Source organism: Arabidopsis thaliana, chromosome 3 (assembly GCF_000001735.4).
Source record: "Arabidopsis thaliana chromosome 3, partial sequence".
NCBI lineage: Eukaryota > Viridiplantae > Streptophyta > Magnoliopsida > Brassicales > Brassicaceae > Arabidopsis > Arabidopsis thaliana.
Window position 1 is genome coordinate 2,661,842 of NC_003074.8, and position 13,533 is coordinate 2,675,374.

Sequence of the window (13,533 nt, forward strand, 5' to 3'; positions counted from 1 at the left end):
AGATTGGTTGTTGACTCGATATCTTAGCCGCTTATTTAGATCGCATTGCCCTCTAATCAACGGTTCATATCCGGTCACGTCTTCGCTAATGTGGGACCCCCTGACATCGTTCTTTGGAAGATTTTTAAAATAAGTTAAAAATTTTAGAAAAAGGTTAAGCACACGCGCCATGCACGCGTGCGACTAAACTCTAAATTCAGACAACAGAGGACACGTGGGGTCCCCACTCGAACCAATCTCCATTCTTTCTCACTTCTCTTCTCTACTTCCCGAATATTACATCATCATCATGTGTTATTTTCATTTTTTTCTCGGAGTAGTATTTGATTATAAAATGGAAATTTCACAATTTGATAGTATATTGAAATTTTGATTACTAATCATGTATTCACAAATAATGCTACAGAGAAACTTTAGGTTAATATATATCCGAGTTTTAGTTTTATCTTTTCACTTGACTTAACTCTATTCAAACTCATAGTTCTTTCCTAAAAGTGTATTTTTATTCCTTCTTTCTTTTCTTCCTATTTTGGCGGAGCATCCTCTCAACCTTTGCTGCTTTTTCTCGGCATTGTTGGACTCTGCTTTGGGCTTGACCAACCAAAGTTTACATCATCATTTCTTTTATGTAATTAGACTTTTCGACGGATATTAGTTGTGGATACATTCGTTTGCTTTTGTAATATGTACCTAGTGTCATATGCATTATAATTAGTGAAATATATATCTAAGCTTCGGTTTTCCAAATCATATCATCTGAAAGTTACTTATCATTTAAACGGGATAGTTTCTATATACTATAGGCAGTTGAATTGCAAAAGTTTTTGAAATAAAAAAATCTACAAAGATTGAATAACTTGAAAATAGTTTTGAACACTAGTATGCACGTTTCCTATGCTGTTTTTGTTGATTACGCAATTTAATAATGTTCTGGTATAGGTCGTATACTTTTCTCCTTATGTGTAGACTTTTTGAGTTTTGTTGGAATATACAATTAATGGTTTGAACAGGGGTCGGCTTACTTTGGATGATCTATTGAACAAGCCACATAAAGAAAATGATTTTCACGTTTGACTAATTATTATATTACTGGTGAGAAATCATAAATATTCACTATTTCTACAAATTTTATTGAAAAATTATTATCGTACTCATTGCTGTAATATTTGAAAAAATTGTGAACTTTGAAAAAATGTTGTAAAGGTTTTTTCTATCTTTACTAAGTTATCTCATACATTAATATATATTATATATATGTATGTAAAAAGACAAATTATGGTTTACGAAACCATACTTAAAATAATAGTTTTTTTATCAAATAAACCCTTCATTTTATATACAAAAGAACCTTTGAAAAATTATTTGGTTGGATTGGATAAAAAGAGAAGACTTCAAACAAAACTTATTAGGCCCATAAAAGTCCTAAACTCCGACCCTTCTCCCCCCCGTTCAGCTATCGGTTTCTCTATTTTCATCAATCCCTATTATTTTATTTTTTGTGATATGTTCGATTTTTTTTTGTGAAAGGATAACATTACTCTTTTTGTTTCAAGAACATGACGTTTTCTTGACGTAAAAGAAATGTTTTTGAGGTTGAAAATGCAGATTGTGTGTTTGTTAGGTTAGTGCCATAAGAAACTCTAAGAACGAAGCTACAAATGCAAAATCTGCATGTCAAATAGTATCTCTCTTTTAGTGACAAACTCACATATGCATAAAAAATAAACTATATTGATCAGATTTCAGTTGTTAACCAAATTAATCTTATTTGTTTAAATTTTTCTTTCATTTTTTTCATTTCGTTTGGAATATTCCATTCCATTTTCAGATATACAAAACAAACAATCAATATAGGTCATTTGGTTTTAAATAATAACAGTGATATATAAGTCTTGCTAACTGGCAATTTGAACAGATAAAAGTATCATGATATCAGTAGTTTGGTCTTAAGCGTTTTTCAGAGCAACATAATTGTAAAGTTTTATTTGATCGAATTAACCAAATTTAGAAGTTTTCTTTTACCATTACAGCACCATTTTATTTTGCTTTTTCGAACTTTTCCAAAAGCCGGACTCGCCGGATTATTCTGATATTAGGTTTTAGAGTTTACGATATATATAGGAATTGCTATATTTAACAGAAACATATAATATTAGGCTGTAGATTTACTTCATGTTTCTGATTCATATATAGTTAAGTTGCAATAATGGAAGCTAGTTCAGTTTGCAGTTTGTTTATGAATTCTTGGTTAGTAAACATAAACAAATATATATTTTTCACAGTTGATCGAGATTTTTGAGTGTTTACTAACGCATTTTCAATAATTGTATGTGTATAGGGTGGAAGCATGGAGAATGTTTCAGAGATAAGTGCCTGCTGATATTAGAACATTCAAAATGACAATACATCACTGATCAATTAGCAACTAGCAAACCAATGCCCTCATTTATTAATTATTAGGTTATTATAGTTCTTGTAGTAGCTTCCTTTAAGATTTTCTGCTTGTCTCACTGGATACTGTAAAAAAAAGAAAAAGAAAAAGGAATTAGTGGTTTAGATTTTTCTACAAGATCAGTAATCACAAAGAGAGAGAGTGAGATGTACTCTTTACCTGTCGCAGTCAGTGGAAGGGCTGAACTTGTAAGGGAGATCGACACCACATTTAGAAGGCAATTCCAAAGCATTTTGGATGGTTCTAGGAGAGAGAGTGAGTCCTCCAATAGCAGATTTGATGCAACGACAGACCCCCTGACGGTCCACAGAAGTTTGAGCCTGACTCTTGAGTGTTGTGAGACCGTTGCAGCAGAGGGTTGGGACCGGTCCGCCCTGAGTCACGTAGGATAAGCAAGGGTAAAGATCCGCAATCACCGTGTTGCAAGACACGGCTGCTTCACCGCAGTGTAAAGCAAGAACCAGGCACACGGCTAATAAGAGAGATCTCATGTTACTTTCTGTTTTTTTTTTTTTGGTGTATTTGTGTTATGGTTAGGGTTAGAAAATAGAGAGGTTATTTATAGATGGAAAGAGTTTGAGATTGGTAGTTGAGGAAGAGTGATTGCTAGGACACGAGTGTTACTGTTAGTTAGTTGTGGAAGAATTTAATGTTTACCTTCAGCCAATTAAGATCCAACCCTCCGGATTCAACTGCATTGTATCTAACAATATTATTTCTTTTTAATTACATTTTTTCTTCTTTAACTATCCAAATTCATCTCTTAATCAATAAAAAAGGCCTACTAAATTAAACACTGATACCAACTACAATGAGAAGAGTTGTTAAAGAAAAGAAAAAGACTAATAGATTAAGATAGGAATTTGGATAGTATTTAATTTCTTACTGGTTTGAAATGCTGTTTAATTCAGTAGTGTATGATTTAATGCCTGATTATAAAATTCAAAGTTTTAAAACTGCTTTGACAAATAAAAAGGATTTCAGTTCTCATCTACATATATTTGGATAGTGTTTAACCCATGTGTGTAGTAATATATATGTCAATATCAACGTCGACAAAAGGAAAAATAATGACAATTTTTAGGCGATGGATATTGAGTTGTATCGCTGCTCATAGTGCATTGACGCTCTAGATAAAGAGATTAATGAAGTGTGCGGTTGGTACGTTTTGTTGTTACAAGTAGTTAAGATAGCACAAATATGAAGGAGCATCTTCGAGTACTAAGAGCTGTGGTGTGAAATTGATCGTTGAGAAACCGTTTTGGTTGGTTTCCATCAAGTAATTTGAGCCGTGGTCCCAATTTTGTTCGGTTTAGCCGATCCTTAACCAAAAACCTGATTCAGAAGAAACATGTATTCGGTTTGATTCCAAATTCTGTAGCTTGTATTATTAAATCATTCCAACGGGCTGTATCCAACTTTTACAACTCTTGAATCAAAAATTAAGTCAATAAAATTCGAGATCAATTGAATAATGTTACTATACTATACACATTCACATGGTATTTATAGTAACATTTACCCTCCTTGAACATTCTGCCTCAGTGTCATACCATTCATGTCGACAATAAAAGTTCCCATCTTAATCAATTCCAAAGTCCTTACAAAGTTAAACGTCTATACAAATTATAATGACTGTTGATCAGAACTTCAATATCATATATCAATTTTCTCAAAGGTATTCATTCTTCTGGTGATATCATTTTTCCTATCTCTAGTCATGTCGGGGTATTTCTGCTCTACCATTTGGTAATTGGTATCAATATGTATGCAACTAATTAGCTTAGTATTAAACTTCATAAACATATATTATACGCCCAATTATAGAAACTCTTGACATGAATCAATCCCATTCTTGATTGTTTCTCTTCAAACAAAAACTAGCCATACAAGGAAAAGGGATCTCTTGTGACAAATCAATCTAGCCAGGAAAGGTTTAACTAGGAAATCGCTAAACTATAATACAAATCGTTTCCCGCATATAGTTCCGATTGCGCTAGCCACTACTAGCCAGTGTTCTCTTGGATTGAATTCCAAGTATATAGACTCGATAAAAAACCTTAAAGAAATTCAAAAGAAGCCTCATCTCCCGATTCTGGCTACTCGGTTTCTCAACTTCCTATTATGCTTTTCCTGGAAGAACCATTGAAGATGTTGTATTGGTACAATTCAGTAACATTTTGCTAGACAACAATCAATAACATGAACAACAAAACCACTTTAATTCTTGAATAGCAATAACATCGAATTTTGAAGATGGTTTTGTACCTGTTGAAATACCCTAGCCGAGCTCTTCTCAACATCAGAAGCCAAGCTCTCGATCTTCGCCAGCATTCTCTCATACATTTCTTCAATCCCGCCTGTGTAATTCGCAGCTTCAGCTCCAACCAAACGTTTCAACTCTCCAACTTGAAACCCCTCTGCTAACGCATCGATCTCCTTCTGATCTTTCGCTGATTGTTTCTTCGCACTCAAGGAACTCTCATCGCAATCCACGCTCATGGCTGAGCTACTCAACTCGCAGATCAACGGTGGAAATCCCGATTTCGGACTAAACGAACCGTAATGGCCTCGAAACGCTGGTCCAATGTTGACTATACCAACGGATCTAGGTTCGAGCCGTTGTTTCGAGGATCGGAACTGGTACGCACGGTACTCGTGCGTGTGAATGCACTGATCCGTCAATGGCATAGTAAGAAGAAAGAACACGGATGAAGCCATGTTCATCGATCTAGGGTTTTGCAAATCCTCGATTGGTAAGTGAAATTGAGACGAGAGAGACGACGTGACGGCTAACTCTCTCATTGATGGACGGTTAGCGGTTTTCCTGCGGGCGGAGAACCACCCAATTAGGTGGTCCGGTGAGTCGACTCGGAGGGAATCGATTCGACGCGAGTCAACTCGGCCAAGCGGATCGTAGAAGGAGACAGTTTTACCAGAGCAGATAAAGCTTGTAACGGTGGCGACAATTTGATCAGATGAGGAGGAACTCGAGGCGATATCCGCCGGAGAATCGTCGGATAGATTAGAAGAGACGATTCGGTGGATTTGGCCGAAGATCAAGCCATCGACGTCACTGGGAGAAGATGAAGCTCGTTGAATCAGTGACGCCAATGTTGGACCCGAAATCTCGATTTTCTCTAGAGAGAGATCGTCCATGGCGACGAGAAGAACACCAAAAGGAAAAGATGTGACGTCACTGAAATCTCTCTCTGTGCAAATAAAAACGAGATAAAAATTGTATCAGCACATTAGGACGACGTGGCGTTTCGTGTTCTAACGAGTAGTTAGCGTGTCGTTTTTGTGAAAGAAAATGGGCATAAATGTCCACACTCGAGGCCCGTTATTCACCTTAAAGCCCAATCAAACAGAAAAACATTTTAAAAGGGAAATATGAAAGGTCAATTAGTTCCTTAATCTTCTGCATTGATGTAGCAGCAACTAGCAACGGTGCTTACAAGTGTCGCCATGTTGTTTCTTAGTTGCAAATTAAGAAGAGAGCAAAATATCTTTTTACAGACTACAAGGAAGAAAACAACACTTCTTAGCTCAGAGTTTTTTGAAGGACAGAGGAAAAAACCAAGAAGATGGTGCATCCTTTGGTTGATAGAGCTACAAGCGATATGCTCATTGGTCCTGACTGGGCCATGAACCTCGAGATATGTGACATGCTTAATCATGAGCCTGGGTAAGACCTTTTTCACTAAAATGTATTTGAATGACTGTAAAATCCTTGGTCCAATGCTCTAGGTGATCAATACGAATCAATGTTCTAAAGGAAAAATGGTAATTGTTGACATTGTGATTTCCTAAAGAGAATCAATGGTAATTTTGTTGATCTCGGTTATACTACATTTGTGTTGATCACTGAAGACTCGGATGGTTCAGATTTGGTTTTGATGTTTTTTTTTTTGGTTTTATTCCACTTTTCTAATGATATGTGAGTGTGTGTTTGTAGGCAAACGAGAGAGGTAGTGAGTGGCATAAAGAAGAGGCTTACTAGTAGAACTTCCAAGGTTCAGCTTCTGGCTCTTACAGTAAGTTCTACTACCAGGGCTTGATATTCATGTTTTGGTTTGGTTTGGTTTGATTTTGGATTCAGTTTCGGTTTTGCATAGAATGAGATGTTCTTACATTATTAATACCAAACTTCACTTCAGTATGATATGTACACAACCAATAGTATTCAGATATTTACTTTTATTTTCTTCCTTTTTAAAAATTTATTTATGAGAAGATTAACATATTTTGGTTTTGTTACTTTGTAGTTACTAGAGACAATAATAACCAATTGTGGAGAACTTATTCATATGCAAGTTGCAGAGAAGGATATACTTCATAAGATGGTGAAGATGGCCAAAAGGAAGGTCAGGCTATGTTTCTTTTAAACGATTGTTTAATCTATAACAATAGTTTTGTGTGACACCTAACTTATCATGTTGTTTGTTAAACTTATAGCCTAACATCCAAGTGAAGGAGAAGATATTGATACTTATAGATACTTGGCAAGAGAGCTTTTCAGGTCCACAAGGAAGACATCCACAATATTACGCAGCATACCAAGAATTGTTGGTATGTTTCATTTTTGCTGTGACATGTCCATTTTAATCGAACCGATGGAGATATGGTTTGAATGTTAGTATTTCGTTTAATTTCTTTTATCTGTTTTCAGCGTGCAGGAATTGTATTCCCTCAAAGACCTCAAATCACACCCAGTTCAGGACAAAATGGTCCTTCGACAAGGTATCCTCAGAATTCTCGTAACGCTAGACAAGAAGCTATTGATACTTCAACAGAGTCAGAATTTCCAACTCTGAGGTGTCTATCTTAATTATTGCTCATTATTTTCTAGGAATATTCAACATAAAAAGATTTGATCAAATAGCATTTTTTTGGTTGAAGTTTGACAGAAATTCAAAACGCAAGAGGAATTATGGATGTCTTAGCTGAAATGATGAACGCAATAGATGGAAACAACAAAGAGGTATATCTTTTAACACCTAGATTCTGAAAATTCATATAACATTTTTCGTTAACATTGAATCTACCAAATGAATGTATTTTCTTTTCACCTTTGCAGGGACTTAAACAAGAGGTTGTTGTAGATCTTGTTAGCCAATGTCGCACCTATAAACAAAGAGTAGTGCACCTTGTAAACTCGACATCGTAAAGATCTGAAACTTTTACCTGCAAAATTTGTTTTGAAACTCTAAACAATTTTGACGAATATATGTTCTTTATACACGTTTTGGTTCATGTGTCAGAGATGAATCTATGCTTTGCCAAGGCCTAGCCTTAAATGACGATTTGCAGCGATTACTTGCAAAGCACGAAGCCATCGCCTCTGGAAACAGTATGATTAAAAAAGAAGAAAAATCTAAAAAAGAAGTTCCTAAGGACACAACTCAAATCATAGATGTTGGTTCAAGGTAAGAAACAGTTCTAGACTTCTAGTTATTAAATGTTTTATTTTGAAATATCTTTGGGTTCTTGACTAAATTGTGTAAAAACTTAAGAATTATTTTGTTGTTGTATTGTGTGTTATATTTTGATGTATAGGCATTGGTTTAGTGGTTAAGGATTGAAGGTTGAAAGATTAAAAAGATTGGCCTTTTACACTCTAAAATATTTTTGAACTTCTTTTGCAGTGAGACCAAAAATGGTAGTGTTGTGGCTTATACAACCAATGGTCCAAAAATAGACCTTCTAAGTGGTGATGACTTCGAGACTCCGAATGCGGATAACTCATTAGCTCTTGTTCCTCTCGGACCTCCACAACCAAGTAGCCCCGTAGCAAAGCCAGATAATTCCATCGTCTTAATCGATATGTTGTCAGATAATAACTGCGAAAGCTCTACTCCAACTTCGAATCCTCACGCAAATCATCAGAAGGTGCAACAAAATTACTCGAATGGATTTGGACCTGGCCATCAAGAGCAATCTTATTATGGTCAAGGGTCATCTGCTCCTGTTTGGAATCTCCAAATTACTCAACAACCATCTTCTCCTGCCTACGGAAACCAACCATTTTCGCCTAACTTTAGCCCGCCCGCCTCTCCTCACTATGGTATTCATTTTGGACCTGAAACTCAAGACTGATATCAGTACCTATAGAAAACTCAAACTAATCCTAACTTGTTTTCCCTTTGCATCGTTGTCTCTTGTGGTCTATAAGGTGGACAAAACAACAACGTTCTGGCATTACCTCCACCACCATGGGAAGCTCAATCTCCAAGCTCTAGCCCTCAATACTCTCCTACACATCCAATGCAAGTGACTCAAGTGGTCATCACCACACACACACATCAACCCCTCGGTTACAACCCTCAAGGCGGCTCTCCTCATGCTACCAACAACAACAACAACAACATGTTCGGGATGTTCCTCCCTCCAATGACAGGAGGCCACATGCCGCCACCCTTTGGCCACAACGGACACGTCACAAACAACAATTATAATCCCAACATGTACGGAGGCTATGGAGGACAAGCTCAGCCACCACAACAGTATCTTGTAGAACAACAAATGTACGGAATGTCTCTTCAAGACAATGGAAACAACAATACTAATCCCTACCAAGTTTCTTCTCATCAGCCTCCACCAATGATGAAGCCTATGAATAAGAAACCAGAAGACAAGTTGTTTGGTGATCTTGTTGAACTCTCCAAGTTCAAGAAACCCACTTCAGGACGAGCTGGTAGTATGTAAAATCCACACTTTTCTCCCAAATTATAGATTTCAAAAATGTTGACTTTATTTTTTGTTTGACTTCGATAAAGAACACCGAATTTTTAAAATAAATATCTTTTGTCACCATATAATAACAGTTCAGAGTTTCTCACTTCTTCTTCTTCATGACTTCATCAATGGAGGAAGACGACTCGATTTCTCCTGAATCAATCTCTCTCGACACTCTAGCTTCTATTAGGTCACTCATTATCAACGCCGACACTTCCGACTCGGTGATTTCCTCGGTGTTCGATTTCCTTACTGGTCTTCTGAGCCGAGGGAACTCGGCGATTCTTCACCATGTCCTCAAGCTACTCTCCGACCTTGCTTTCCGGCGAAAGGAATTAGCACCACAAATCTTCGATTCAATCCTGTCCAACTTACTCCGCCTTCATAACACCGTCGCTGAGGCGAGCCACGAACGCGCCGCCGTGGAATCGCTTGCGGTGCTTGCGTCATTATCCGAACGAACCCCTAGCATCGCCGCCGCGCTTTCCAAAATCGACGACGAGGTATTTGCGTCGATTTGCCTCGGAGCACCTATATCTTCTCGGCTGTGGCTACTTAGGAACGCGGATAGGTTCAATGTTCCGTCGTCTGTACTATTCACCTTGTTTTTAGGGTTTAGTAAGGATCCGTATCCATATATCAGAAAAGTAGCTCTCGATGGACTGATTAATATATGTAACGCTGGTGACTTCAATCACACTCATGCCGTAGAAGGTTGCTATACTCGTGCTGTTGAGCTTCTAAGCGATGCTGAAGATAGCGTCAGATCTTCTGCAGTTCGTGCCGTGAGTTATTTCTCTGATTGATGAAATTGCGGTTGTAATAATTGTTATATGCTAGACATCATATCATATCTGATTGGCGGTTTGAAACTTTTTCAAAGTTCAGGTCAGTGTGTGGGGCAAAGTGATGATAGCATCCAAGGAAGAAGAGATGAACAGAAGGGATTGTACAGATGCTGTTTTTCTCCAGGTAATTAGCGAATACCAATTTCGTTTTTGGAACTTAAATAACCAAATATTTTATGTTTTCTTATACACTTGCTCTCAGCTTTGTTCTGTAGTGAGAGATATGAGTGTAGACGTGAGGGTTGAGGTCTTCAAGGCATTTGGGATAATAGGAACTGCATCAGAAAGCATTATATTGCAAACACTTTCTAAAAAAGTATTGGGAGCTGGAAAAGGGAAGAAACCGCAGAATCTTCTTTCTAATGGATCAGCTGATGTCAGTTCTGCAGCTGGAGTTTACATCCATGGTTTTGAAGATGAATTCTACGAGGTACTCTTATGATAAATTTCCTTTCTCGTTTTGTCTGTGCAACATGATTCCATTATGTGCAAACCATTTAAGTAGGTGTTTAAGAAGTTTAGTTGAGTTTTTATTGTTGCTGGACTAATACATACAGCATTTGCATGCATCATTTTGAAGGTACGGGAAGCTGCGGTTGACTCCTTCCACTCCCTCTCAGTAAATTCTATCAAATTCCCAGATGAAGCTGTGTATTTATTGATGGATATGCTATACGATGATTATATGGTTGTGAGGTTGAAAGCTTTAAAGGCATTGCATCATATAGCAGACTTGGGGAACCTGAAGATACAGGAAACTTATATGCCTGCCGTAAGTCACCATATTCTTTTTGCTCTTTTTTTCTTGCTATAGTACTGTTTAGGTAAAAAGCTAATGAAAATGCAGCTGCAATACTTCTCTTGCTATACTTAATAAGTTTGGTGTCTTGTCTCGAGTTATCCAGATTTTATGCATATCACCTCCTATCGGTTTATGCCCAATGGAGTAGCTTCAGAATTGTTTGCTCTCTAGGGCCTAATGCTTAATAGGACATTAATTGATTTGCTACTAAACTAACCCCGGTGTCATGAACTCCATGTGTTGTCACCTTGTTCGATTTGGCTATTTTTTTGCTATGAGTTGTGATGAAGAGCTATTACTTGACTTTGCAGTTTTTGGATGCTATTGTTGATACTTCTGAAAACATAAGAGTTGAGGCTAGAAACATTCTTAAATTGGCAAAGCTGCCTGATCTGAAGCTGGTCAACAAATGTATTGACGGTGTCCTGAAAAGTTTAGAGATGTATCCACAGGTTGGCACACTTACCTATAAAGTTCAATTAGCTTCTGATTTCATCATTTCTTTCTTTTTCTTTTCGTGAACCTCAAATTTTTTGCTGTTTCATCCTAGGACGAACCTGATATCTTGTCTGCTCTGTTCCATTTCGGACAAAACCACACAAATTTCTTAGTCAGTATGGTCAAGAGATTTAGTGAAAAGGTAAGCGAGCCTTTTTTTTCACTCTTTTTCAGGATTCGTCAACTATAGGCATACTAATCATTTCTTTGCTCACTTTTGCATGCTCTTCAGTTAGGGACAGCTTCTGGAAGTAAAGCGGAATTCAATAGCCGGCAGTTATCTGCTTCTCTGACGCTGATAATCTCAGCCCCTCTCTCAAACAAACAAAGCATCACTTCGATACCACCTCTGGCATTTTCATATTCACTTGCAATGCTGGGGAAATTCTCTAGTGGACTTCATGATATGATGGACCAGGATATGCTTCTGGCTTACTTGACTCATTGCGCTATTCTTTCTTCTTCTTCTGGGACAGAATTCAACAAAGGAGATGTATTTTTTCATGCATATAGAGACAGTAATGCAGATCTTGCGGGAAACCCCGTCCTACTACCAGGTAAAGATATACCTGCTGAGAGCAAATACATGGCTTGCAAAGCAGAACTGGAAATTGGAAATCAAGCACTTAAGTTTGTTAACCATATACTGTTGAAAATAAAGGCTGCCTGGCTGTTATCACAATCAGGGTGCTCGAAAGAAGCACTCCGAGCATTGAGGTTTTATAGCTTACAATCTATTGATTTCCCAGCCTCTGTATTACTGTTTCATGTGTACTCTAAACTAATGTGTTTCTTGTCATCCTGTCCAGGGCTTGCAAACAGGAGTTAGCAACTTTGACAGCCGATTCTTCAATCTCCAAAGGTACATTGGACTTTATTTGTCAGTACGTTCACGTTATAGAACTTCTCGTTCAAGTATGGCCTCATTTTAATTACTCAAGACACATCAGCACGTGTAGTTCTGTAGAAGTGGAACTACTGATGGAAGAGGTAGAGATAAAACTCATGGAGATAAGGTGTAGATTCACAGGCCTGTCTACGGAGGAGTCATTAGTATTGGAGCTAGTAATTTTTGGTTGCTTGTTAAGGCTATATAAATTTGAGATTTGCTGCCGCCTTAGCTGCATGGAGAAGCTATCTTCAACAATATCTCAATTAGAGCTCCACCATGAACAACAATGCACCAAACCATCAGATTTTCTAACTGAAACTAAGAAGTCATTGGAAGAGTTTGGGAGCTCTGACGATATAAATAGCTGTAGACTGCTTGATCTCATCAAGATATTCAAATGCTTCTCTCCGGAACAGTTTACGTTTTCTGTTAATCTGCAGTGTGTCAGTGCAGAGGTAGAGGTTCCTGGTAATGGTCCTTACAGTCCGATTTCCTTTGTGCCTGGTCTCCCGGTGGCTATACCGTGTGAGATCACACTGCTTAATGTGCCAAGAGATACCTGTTTATGGCTGAGAATATCAAGAAACGATGAAACTTGCCAATTTGTGTACTTGGATCCAAACCTCTACAATGGAAATGGGAGAGAGAAGAGGTTCATGTTTACTGCAGTAACGTACATGACCCCAAGGGCTGTTGTGTTCACATTGCGGGTCTCAATAGGCATTGAGTGTTTGTTTGAAGACATTTGTTACAGAAAACAGCGTCATGGTCCCAAGCATCCAGTGGCCTATCTGTGTAAGGAAAGAGAAATTCACCTTTCTCTTGTTTCAAGAACCTAAAATGTCAGTAAACGTACTATGTGAGGTATTCTTCACATTAATGAGTCTCCAGAGAGAACCCGTCATGGCTTTAAAAGAGCTGGTAATTTGGCTAAACGACTAAGAGGGTTGACATGGGATGTGCGATGCTGCCGAACATAGAGTTTGGAAGAAGATTTAAAGTGTTACTACTTTTGTAGCTACTCATTGAGACAAGTTTTTGCGAAAATGCAAAGGCCAATGCCAGTAACCAAAAACAATATATACAACTTTGTTGTGATATGAATATGGGCGATTTTCCAGAGCCATAAAATCAGTTGGGGATATGAATATGGGCGATTTTTTTGTTGTGAGCTTGTCAATATATACAAGTTTGTACAGTTTTAAATAACAGTGACTCAATAAAAAAATTAGAATACATATCTACGAGTTTTTGTTATTGAACCATAAGACTGAAATATTGTGGATTATTTAGCCAACAATTT

General features: G+C 37.5%; 4 protein-coding genes across 8 annotated transcripts; 2 read left to right on the top strand and 2 right to left on the bottom strand.

The window, feature by feature from the left end:
- Nucleotides 1–2,227: 2,227 nt before the first annotated feature.
- LTP6 (lipid transfer protein 6) lies at nt 2,228–3,047 on the bottom strand. Of its 2 annotated transcripts, none has more exons than NM_111711.4 (2): nt 2,612–3,047; nt 2,228–2,517 (listed from the first exon to the last, which is right to left on the bottom strand). In NM_111711.4, exons 1-2 carry the CDS (start codon nt 2,941–2,943, stop codon nt 2,508–2,510), a joined length of 342 nt encoding a protein of 113 aa, NP_187489.1. In that variant the 5' UTR covers nt 2,944–3,047; the 3' UTR covers nt 2,228–2,507. The 2 variants fall into 2 exon arrangements, with proteins under 2 accessions (NP_187489.1, NP_001189842.1); NM_001202913.1 differs by having other exon boundaries at nt 2,289–2,510; nt 2,612–2,993.
- Nucleotides 3,048–4,221: 1,174 nt separating this feature from the next.
- Nucleotides 4,222–5,719, bottom strand: AT3G08780 (BRISC complex subunit Abro1-like protein). 2 transcript variants are annotated; one of them, NM_111712.6, is made up of 2 exons: nt 4,721–5,719; nt 4,222–4,585 (listed from the first exon to the last, which is right to left on the bottom strand). In NM_111712.6, the coding sequence occupies exons 1-2, from the start codon at nt 5,609–5,611 to the stop codon at nt 4,535–4,537; spliced, it is 942 nt and encodes a 313-aa protein (NP_187490.2). In that variant the 5' UTR covers nt 5,612–5,719; the 3' UTR covers nt 4,222–4,534. The 2 variants fall into 2 exon arrangements, with proteins under 2 accessions (NP_187490.2, NP_001030661.1); NM_001035584.2 differs by having other exon boundaries at nt 4,222–5,719.
- A 290-nt stretch (nt 5,720–6,009) lies between these two features.
- Nucleotides 6,010–9,264, top strand: AT3G08790 (ENTH/VHS/GAT family protein). Its single transcript, NM_111713.2, has 10 exons — nt 6,010–6,140; nt 6,411–6,489; nt 6,721–6,819; nt 6,911–7,024; nt 7,125–7,270; nt 7,355–7,436; nt 7,533–7,618; nt 7,717–7,881; nt 8,101–8,519; nt 8,628–9,264. Exons 1-10 carry the CDS (start codon nt 6,040–6,042, stop codon nt 9,158–9,160), a joined length of 1,824 nt encoding a protein of 607 aa, NP_187491.1. The 5' UTR covers nt 6,010–6,039; the 3' UTR covers nt 9,161–9,264.
- SIEL (ARM repeat superfamily protein) lies at nt 9,211–13,492 on the top strand. Of its 3 annotated transcripts, none has more exons than NM_001337772.1 (8): nt 9,211–9,975; nt 10,079–10,162; nt 10,241–10,468; nt 10,619–10,810; nt 11,152–11,292; nt 11,391–11,480; nt 11,571–12,200; nt 12,298–13,492. In NM_001337772.1, the coding sequence occupies exons 1-7, from the start codon at nt 9,307–9,309 to the stop codon at nt 12,165–12,167; spliced, it is 2,001 nt and encodes a 666-aa protein (NP_001326642.1). In that variant the 5' UTR covers nt 9,211–9,306; the 3' UTR covers nt 12,168–12,200; nt 12,298–13,492. The 3 variants fall into 3 exon arrangements, with proteins under 3 accessions (NP_001326642.1, NP_187492.2, NP_001326641.1); NM_111714.4 differs by having other exon boundaries at nt 11,571–12,055; nt 12,148–13,492; NM_001337771.1 differs by having other exon boundaries at nt 11,571–13,492.
- The last annotated feature ends 41 nt before the right edge of the window (nt 13,493–13,533 follow it).

Bases quoted from the DNA above. Each gene is read 5' to 3' on its own strand.
- AT3G08780 (NM_111712.6), bottom strand. From the start codon at position 5,611: ATGGACGATCTCTCTCTAGAGAAAATCGAGATTTCGGGTCCAACATTG. The intron at 4,586-4,720 runs GTACAAAACCAT...TGGTTCTTCCAG, and splicing joins CGGCTAGGGTATTTCAACAG to GAAAAGCATAATAGGAAGTT.
- AT3G08790 (NM_111713.2), top strand. From the start codon at position 6,040: ATGGTGCATCCTTTGGTTGATAGAGCTACAAGCGATATGCTCATTGGT. The intron at 7,271-7,354 runs GTGTCTATCTTA...TTTTGGTTGAAG, and splicing joins TCAGAATTTCCAACTCTGAG to TTTGACAGAAATTCAAAACG. The intron at 8,520-8,627 runs GTATTCATTTTG...GTGGTCTATAAG, and splicing joins GCCCGCCTCTCCTCACTATG to GTGGACAAAACAACAACGTT.
- SIEL (NM_111714.4), top strand. From the start codon at position 9,307: ATGACTTCATCAATGGAGGAAGACGACTCGATTTCTCCTGAATCAATC. The intron at 11,293-11,390 runs GTTGGCACACTT...GTTTCATCCTAG, and splicing joins GTTTAGAGATGTATCCACAG to GACGAACCTGATATCTTGTC. The intron at 12,056-12,147 runs GTTTTATAGCTT...CATCCTGTCCAG, and splicing joins GAAGCACTCCGAGCATTGAG to GGCTTGCAAACAGGAGTTAG.
- LTP6 (NM_001202913.1), bottom strand. From the start codon at position 2,943: ATGAGATCTCTCTTATTAGCCGTGTGCCTGGTTCTTGCTTTACACTGC. The intron at 2,511-2,611 runs GTAAAGAGTACA...TACAGTATCCAG, and splicing joins CCTTCCACTGACTGCGACAG to TGAGACAAGCAGAAAATCTT.